General features: G+C 37.4%; 2 protein-coding genes across 2 annotated transcripts; one reads left to right on the forward strand and one right to left on the reverse strand.

Moving 5' to 3' along the window:
• The first annotated feature begins 1,426 nt into the window (after positions 1–1,426).
• Positions 1,427–5,487, forward strand: LOC103427554 (F-box protein PP2-A15-like). The gene is made up of 3 exons (XM_029092600.2): positions 1,427–2,141; positions 2,270–2,388; positions 4,712–5,487. The coding sequence occupies exons 1-3, from the start codon at positions 1,830–1,832 to the stop codon at positions 5,172–5,174; spliced, it is 894 nt and encodes a 297-aa protein (XP_028948433.1). The 5' UTR covers positions 1,427–1,829; the 3' UTR covers positions 5,175–5,487.
• A 1,913-nt stretch (positions 5,488–7,400) lies between these two features.
• LOC103454718 (protein MIZU-KUSSEI 1) lies at positions 7,401–8,472 on the reverse strand. The gene has a single exon (XM_008394318.4). It carries the CDS (start codon positions 8,310–8,312, stop codon positions 7,557–7,559), a length of 756 nt encoding a protein of 251 aa, XP_008392540.3. The 5' UTR covers positions 8,313–8,472; the 3' UTR covers positions 7,401–7,556.
• Between the last annotated feature and the right edge of the window lie 393 nt (positions 8,473–8,865).

Consider the following 8,865-nt stretch of genomic DNA (forward strand, 5'->3'; position numbering starts at 1 on the left):
CATTCACACAGTTCTTACTAATTTATTTCATCAGTTTTGCTCTCGTAGTGTTTATCCATGTCGGTTTCATCTTATTATTGGAACATGTTTGTAGTTTGACAAGTTTTGAGACAATACACTCTTCTTTATGGGTGTAATATGATTTCCAGTTTATGGATCAGTACCAATATTCAGATTTAAAAAAAAAAAATCATGGTAAAAAACCGAATCAAGCCGAAACCAAATCGAAAAAAATAAAAATAAAATTGAACCGAACCAGTTTCGGTTTTGGCAAAAAACCGAATTGTTTTGAACCAAACCCACCCTTATCTGTAACTATGGAAAAGGCTATGCCTAAATTCTTTTTTGTAATTGTAAATAAAGCGACTTTCCCTCTTCTACCTTCTGTCGCCTTAAGACTCATAGCGGTGATCCAAGAAGTTCCCTTAATGATAATGAACTAAGGTTTTGAAAATACTCGTCCAAAGCATCAAGTAGGAATGAACGGTGAAATCAGTCTTCCTTGCCTTACTGACTTAAAGCAGTTAATAATATATGTCTGTTTGCCTCAATGGTCATTGACTTTTGACTTACTGGCCACGTTACTGAGTTCCTAGGAACGAGCATGGAAGAATGCCACTGCTGATAGATCCTATCCCGATCAAGAGCGGGATCTTTTAGAAACAAAATTTTAGTGGTTGCTATTGCGGTCCTTGCTCTCAAGACTGTCGAAGATAGTATTGAGACTTTTTAATGAATACCTCGACTGATCTAGAAAAACAAGTTAATAAGGTTAGATTTGTCCTATTAATATGACTTTTTGACCAAAAGAGGTTATGTGAAAGTAAATTAAAACCTAAGGGGATGTGAGTGTAATGTTTCAAACGTGAAGGGGTTTTATGAAAACACAATAAACTTCAGGGGTGTTACTGTAATTAACCCTTATATTTCCAGAACGATGAATACTTAAAGAGGAAATTGAAGTAACGGTCCCTCAACTTTAACCCAAATGGAGTAATGCTCATTAACTAAAAATTTGTAACCATAGGTCCCTTAACTCATAAAAAAAAAAAAGGTGCAACTATATTCATTTTCATCAACTCTATTAGAATTTCCGTTCAAATGAGTCACGTACCACACACGTGAGGTTGAGTCAAAAGGCAAATATGGAAAACCAAATAAAAAAAATTGTAGCAATGATGCTTCAACTTCAACTCAATTGGAGAAATTGTCATTTAACTTTAATCCAATTTGAGCAATGGTCCCTTAACTTTAACCAAATTATTGCAATGGTTATTCCAACATAATTAACGGAGTTGACAAAAATGACCATAACCGCATATTTTAATGAGTTAAAAGATTAATAATGGTCATAAATTTTTAATTAAGAGATTATTTTATTATTTTAATTGAGTTAAAATCGAGGAATCATTTCATCAATTTTCTCATATTTAAAACTTAGTTGGAAATTGAAATACTACACTACGTGGTAAGTAACTAACGGTGGGGAGCGAAAGTGGATCCTCCCTCCCACCCCTCAGCTCCTCCGTCCCTCCCAACTTTCCCCGACTTTCCCACCCCTGCAAAATTTTCCTGGAAAATTTGACAGACTAAAATACCCATCACAAACCCAAAAACCCATGCTAGAATTTCCCACTACACTTCACTTTCTCACTAACCAAACACTCCAAATACCCACACAATCCCCACCATCTTCCTCAAAACCCTAAAAAAACCCACCCTTCCATTTCTTATGTTCTGCACCCTATAATTGTATCTACAGCGAACGCCATGGCCTGATTGAGGCACAACAGTGTCTGTAAATACAGTGAAATCTAGGAGAAGAAGATATGGGGGCTTCGCTCTCGAACCTGACGGAGGGGACGAATGGGTCGGGTCATGGACCGGGTCTTGGCGACATACCCGAGAGCTGTGTGGCCTGCGTGTTCATGTACCTGACTCCTCCTGAGATTTGCAATCTTGCGAGGCTCAACAGGGCGTTTCGCGGTGCGGCGTCGTCTGATTCGGTTTGGGAATCCAAGTTGCCCCCAAATTACCATGATCTACTCGATTTGGTGCCTCCTCAGAGGTACCAAAACCGCTCGAAAAAGGACATCTTTGCTATGCTCTCCCGCCCTGTACCCTTCGACGATGGCAATAAGGTGTGTTTTTAATTGGGAACTAGGGTTTTGGGTGATTTCCTAGGGTAATTTTGCAATTAAGGGTTTTGGGTTTGGTGAAATATGACTGAATTTGCTCATTTTTTGGATGTGTTTGGTGGGTTTTACAGGTGGTATGGATAGACACTGTCACAGGAAGGGTTTGTATGTCGGTTTCTGCCAAAGGGATGGCGATAACTGGGATTGAAGATAGGCGATACTGGAACTGGGTTCCTACTGAAGAATCTAGGTTAGCTAATTATCTGTCATCTACTAGTTTGTGCTTTTGATATGCATGGTTTGTTCACTTTCTTTGTTTTGGAGTACATGTTTTAGGTTTTGAAAATTTAATTAAGCGTACGCTCATTCAGTAAGTTTTCTTTGTTTGTTTATTCATGAAGTTTTATGGCATTGAGTAGTTATATTGACCAAATGAGGGGAGAAATCACAAATTCTAAAGGAAATGATGTTCGTGCTTGAATGATGATTATATCTTTTGTTTCATCAGGACACTATTTCTTGCCATTTGGTTTCTTTGGCCTTCTCTAATAACTTGTTAGAACATTTGGTAACGAGGGATTTGAACTTGAGGCATCTATTTCTAAATGGTTGTCATCTAGGTTATGCCTGTCACAAAATTAGTCTCAAAAGGGAACCATTGCATCCATCTTAAAGGATCGTGCACTCACATGGTGTGAGCACCAGTTGAGTGCTAAGCCAAAGTTTGGCTCACATGAGTGGTGGTCTTGTAGGTTTTCCTACTAAGATTGTATTTTATTGTAGTTGAATGCAAATTTGTCTCCCACATGTAATGGAAATGCTATATTTATCAGGGAGGTGAAAGAAAATATTGTGAATATGGGAAGGAAAGATGTGGAAGTATTTCATGGTACTGTGGACGTCTTTCTTATGTGGGAGCAGATTGCCCACGGGTTAAGATTAGGTTTCTATAGGTGCACTTCCATTTTATAATTAGTGCATGTGCTAATTTTGTGGATTGGAGTCTGGTGAACTATGTCATTATTGGGTTTGACATGTATTTGATGTAAATGTTTAGAGGATGCATAAAAGAATAAAAATTTGAATCTTTATAGAAGTCCGTAGAAATAGCTGAATTTACAATTTGCAAACCTGAGTTTCTAATTTGTAATCATTGTTGGTAGATTCTCTGTTGTTGTAGCAAATTATGTCCTTGCTTGGTTGTTTTATATTTGAGAACGCTTCTCCATATGATCTTTTTTGTGACTGGCTTGATGTTGTCAGTTAATTGGTCATCTGATATAATTACACAGTGCATGGCATGTCAGATGGAAAACTATGGTCCAACTATTCTATATCATTGTATTTCTGTACATTGGGAGGATCAGCTGAGATCACGTTATTCTAGTGACCACTGGGGATTTAAGATGTCTTTCTAGCTTAGAATATTCTAAGTTGGATGCATTAAGCCTAAAACCCGCAAGTTTTTATCCTTTAGGAAAATATGTATAAAAAGTCAGATAAGCAAGTGATGCTACTTATTTCATGTTGTTCTATATTCAACATGTTCTGTAACTGGTTTTATTGGTTTTTGTAGGGAATTTCTCATTTGCATACCACTCATACATCAGTTAACCCAAAATAGATTCCTATCTTAATTTTCTGCTGGTTTGGGAATCTAATCCAAAACCTGTATGTTATAATCTTTATTTTCCCAAAGTGAAACTGGTCAGCTTTATTAAAATGGCTGGCTATGGTTTCATTCGAGGAGAGAACAAATGCAATTAGTAAGTTGTAGTTGGAATACAAGGTTTGTTGTTAGCTAAATGTACAATATTTCCTATATTATGGAGTTTTCCTTTACTAGAAACACACCCGTGATACCTTAATATTAGATATATTGTGAATGTACAGATATATAGTTCACTGGATAGTGCACTGCCAAACTAGGAATGCAGCCTAGGTGAAACTGGAGGTATAAAAGATCAGAGCCTAAAAGTCTAAAGTTCAAAACACCAATTGAATTTTAGTTGCTCTTGACACAGTTGAGTTAAGTCAAGGGTCTTCTAGAAATCAAGGTTAATCATGGAAGTAGAAAATGTTCTACTTGCTCGTTCAAATTCCGTCCTATCTTTCAATTCTCTCCATCCAAGTGTATCCTGTAAAAAAAATTTCTAAATTTTTTATTTTTTATTTATTTTACAAGGGGTCTGTGTAGTCCATATGGCCAACTAGAAACTTTTCAAGGTCAGTGGAGATTCGGGTTGGTCTATGTCAAACTGAAAAGGGTTTCTTTCTGCAGGGTTTCTTATGTACTGGTTTCTTGTGCGGAATCAGAAATGTCAATGTAGTTGTCACAAGACCAGATAGATTGCTTATGCTTTTCTGGGACTGGGGCTGCCACTATTGATGTTTTGCGTTTTTAATTCTTTTATATCAATGTATGGTTAATAATATTCTCTTTTGGGTCAGTTATCATAATTAAACCATTAATTGTAAGTTACACCAGCTTGCTGTTAATTCATTACTTCTTCATTTTTGCTCTGTTTTTTTACAGTTGTTGATGGTCCGCGTGCTCTGTTCTTTATTTGCAGGTTTCAGGTTGTGGCTTATTTACAGCAAATATGGTGGTTTGAAGTAGATGGGGTGGTGAAGTTTCCTTTTCCTGCTGATATCTACACTTTATCTTTCAGGCTTCACATTGGAAGATTCTCAAAAAGATTGGGACGACGTGTCTGCAACTTTGAGCACACCCACGGTTGGGATATAAAGCCCGTGCGATTTGAGTTGTCGACTTCAGATGGACAGCAAGCATCGTATGAATGCTGCTTGGATGAAATCGAACATGGGGATGCATATGGAAACCATAAGCGCGGATGCTGGGTTGAGTACAAAGTTGGTGAATTTACTGTCACTGATACCGATCCAGTAACAGAAGTCAAATTTTCCATGAAACAGATTGATTGCACACATTCAAAAGGTGGGCTATGCGTGGATTCTGTGTCTATCGTCCCCAGTGATTTGAAAGAGCGTAAAAGAAGAGGGGTCTGGAAGTAAGCCGAGTGCTGAACATGGAAGTTGTTCATTCACATCAGCGATCACACAAGATTGAAGCCGGGAAGTTGTTCATTCACATCAGCGACCCGTAAGGTGTTCTGGAGGATGTCATCTTATTTGGTTTTTGCAGTAGGTTTGTGTCCTCTATGGTTTATGTAACCTCAGTTCATGTATGTGATCCAAGTTTTGTTCCATACACACCTTTGCAGATTAGGTTGAGTGAATACACTTTGGTATTTCCTTGTGTTTGTCAGTTGCTCACTGTAAAGCATTTTGTAACCTAGATATATGTGATGCCTCTTAACACTGTGTTTCCATTGATTTCATAGATATTAGATTATTGGAAAATCATGGAAATAATTTCCTGTTAATTCGTAATTGTATGTCATCTAGAGAGTACAACAACAATTAGGTTTTATCCTATTAAGTGGAGTCGTTATATAAAATGCTAGAATGTCACTGTACTCATGTCTTCCGTTAACTCTAAGTCTTCTATTTTTTTTCTTGAAGCTGCTTTTCGAGTCTTTTCAGGTCTTTCTCTATTCTTTTTGCCCTGAGCTTTCATCTCATAGTTGCATCTTCTAACCAGAGCATCTGTAGGTTTTTGGTTTACATGTCCAAACCATCTTAACCAATTTTCTCTCATCTTATATTTAATTGCACAAAATTAGAAAGGTACAAAGTGTCATTCGTCCCTAACAATAACGTATTTTCACTGTATAAACTTCATTATCAGAACCATGCAATTTTTTAAATCCTTGTTCGAAAATCTAAAAAAAAAAAAGCATTTAAATGGGATATTGTTTAGTAATTCAAATGTATCAAATTAAATAAATGGTTCATCAAGTTGTCGGTTTGTTTCATACATTTGAATAATTAAATGAACTCTAATTTAAATAAATTTTTGTAGCAATGAACTTCAAATAATGAAGATTAAAAAAACGAAAATATGAGAATTGGGTTGGTGCTATATGAATCATATTTCTCATATAATATGATACGACCTTGATGTAGTTACTCTGTTCAGTTAATGGAAGAGGAGACACCTGACCCCAAAAACCATTATTTGTACTAACCCAAACCAAATGAGAAATTTTGACCAAAAAAAAAACCAAATGAGAAATGTCATTAACCAAACATAGAGAATTATTATTAGAAATACATACAGCTACTGTGGAAGAAAGAGATTTTTTGTTGGTGAAGAAAAAAGGTACATGATAAAATCAAAAGGAAAAGGATTATTCAAACATTCCTGCAATTAATTTAATTAGTCTTTAATCCACCATTCAAATGATCATTCTTTCAATTAAGTTTTACGTGATTAATCGAATCGAATAGATTGGCATTGATTCAATCCCTCTTTGATGGAGGCAGATTTTTTACCCTCCCACTTCTCGTGCCCTCCTGTTTGTGTGGTCACGTTTAAGTCACGTTAACATTTTATATTACTATTTTTTTTATCTTATTATCTATATAAAAAAAATAATATAAAATGTTGACGTGGCTTAACCGTAATTACTCAAAACAGGAAAGCAAGGAAAGTGGCAGGGCAAAGAATTTGCCTCCCTCTTTGATACCATTGCTTCCGTACATGCATGTCTATGCTACCGCTGAGTACGTGCACTTGCACTTGAAACTCTAATTTTAAATTTAATTTGCTGTAGTCCAACAGAAGACAAAATTATCTTTATTAATTAATGAAATTATCTTTGTCAACAAAAAAATGGTGAAAAAATAACTTAGTCTTCTATCACACAAAAAAAAATGATAGGCAATAATATAATTTCACAAGTCCAAATTTTACTGTTGTAATGTTAAAATATCTCTAATATTTAAAATTAAAAATTAAAAAATTAAAAGTAAAAAACCAAAAACAAAAATTTTTCACTCCCCACACGTTCTCTCTCCCTCTCTCCCTCTCTCCCTCTCTCCTTCTCATTTTCTAAAAAAATGTGTTCATACACACAAAGTGTGTAGGCAAATGTTAGTGTTAATTAATTGAACCTATCGCCTTATGTCAATTAATAATTCATTGTTTCTACCCTAATTCACAAAAAGGTATTGCTACGGAGTGTTGATGATTTAATTAATTATTACTTAAGTGTTGGTTAACGTGTTTATTTTTCATCACATAATTTGTAAATTTAGTCTAAAAAATGTGTGCACTTTTGCTCCCTACCCTCAAGTGGTGGTAATGTTCACCATGCTATTTATCACCGGACCTCGTAATTTAAAGTCATATAACAATTGATAAATAAAATGACGAGTATCAACATCACTTAAGGGAAATATTCCCCTGAAGTATTGGTATACCTATCAAAGAATTCTAACTTTCTCTTCCTTGGTGTACTAGTATGGTGTAAAATGCGTGCAGGTAAATCATCATATCCTTACAAAGAAAATACTGAGCTCAGGCCCATTATTCCCTTCTGGGCTCAGCATGTACAAAGTTTCCGAGTCTTTCGAGCCAACGGCACGCTCGAAAAGGGCCCGCATGTATGCCATTTCGCCATCCGGGCCCTCCACCTCGAACTTCCCGGGCAACACACCTGCGCCCATAGTCACTGCCTTGAGAAGTTCCATAACATTCAAGTCCTCCTCCGTGGCCTCCCTCTTCATCCCATACCCAGTCTTCTTCCCATTGCAGTACATGGTCCACCCTGGCTCGTCGATAAGCCTCGTCTTGTCCTTGTCCGCCCTCTTCTCGCATTCCAACGCGATTCTGACCATCCCTGTCCCCATCTCCTTCTGTAGCACATTTGTCTGCATGGCCAGCTCCACCACCAGGCTCGGAAGACACTTAGGGGTTTCTTGTACCGAAAGGGACACGCGTCCCTTGCGGTACCCAAACAGTGTGCCGCTCACCCGGTTGCCGGAGGAGATGGCCCTGCTAGAGTCAAGCCTGCCCATGGGGAGCGATGGCATCTTGCAGGCGTGGGTGATGATGGGGAAGGATCGGAATACAGAGCCAAAGACGCGGAAGACTTTGGTTCTGCTTTTCTTTTTATAGGATGGTTCGAGAAGGGAAGATTGCTGGCGGGGTAGTGGTGGTGGTGGCGGGACAGTAGATGACGAGGATGTTGTGGCTGTTGCCGTCGTCTGATGATCTTGTGATATTGGAGATTTCGGCTCCCCCATTAATGGCTTTGCTGACGAACCAGAAATGGGAGAATGCCATGAGAGAGAGAGAGAGAGAGAGAGAGAGAGAGAGAGAGAGAGAGAGAGTACTGATCAGACGGGAAGGAGAGAGAAAAGGCGGGGGTGGGGAGTAGAGAGAGAGAGAGAGAGAGAGAGAGAGAGAGAGGGGCTGAATCTAGTCGTTATGGTTGTTATGGGATTTGCGGTTTAGGTCGTGTTTGCTAAGCTAAAATTCCGGTCGTTGACCATATCTCTATTTTTTATGGTAGCATTTTTTATCGCCATCATAAATTATAGTGTAAGCTTATCATACATCTAATCAATTGATACGTGTTATTTCACTTAATCTTGGTTAATTTTTTTTCAAAATTGAAAAACTAACATTTAATGTAAAAGTTAGCTAGAGTTAAGTGAAATGACACGTGTCAATTGATTAGGTGTATGGTCAGCATACACCATAGTTCATGGTTGTGAGCAAAAATGCTCCCATTTATTATTATTATTTTTGTTTTTTTAGAACAAACGATATTATTATCATATCTCTATTTAGTCT

The sequence above is a fragment of the Malus domestica genome, chromosome 14, assembly GCF_042453785.1.
Source record: "Malus domestica chromosome 14, GDT2T_hap1".
Taxonomy (NCBI): domain Eukaryota; kingdom Viridiplantae; phylum Streptophyta; class Magnoliopsida; order Rosales; family Rosaceae; genus Malus; species Malus domestica.

Coding starts and splice junctions, on each gene's coding strand:
- LOC103427554 (XM_029092600.2), top strand. CDS start 1,830: ATGGGGGCTTCGCTCTCGAACCTGACGGAGGGGACGAATGGGTCGGGT. Junction 2,142..2,269: donor CCTTCGACGATGGCAATAAG/GTGTGTTTTTAA, acceptor TGGGTTTTACAG/GTGGTATGGATAGACACTGT. Junction 2,389..4,711: donor GTTCCTACTGAAGAATCTAG/GTTAGCTAATTA, acceptor CTTTATTTGCAG/GTTTCAGGTTGTGGCTTATT.
- LOC103454718 (XM_008394318.4), bottom strand. CDS start 8,312: ATGGGGGAGCCGAAATCTCCAATATCACAAGATCATCAGACGACGGCA.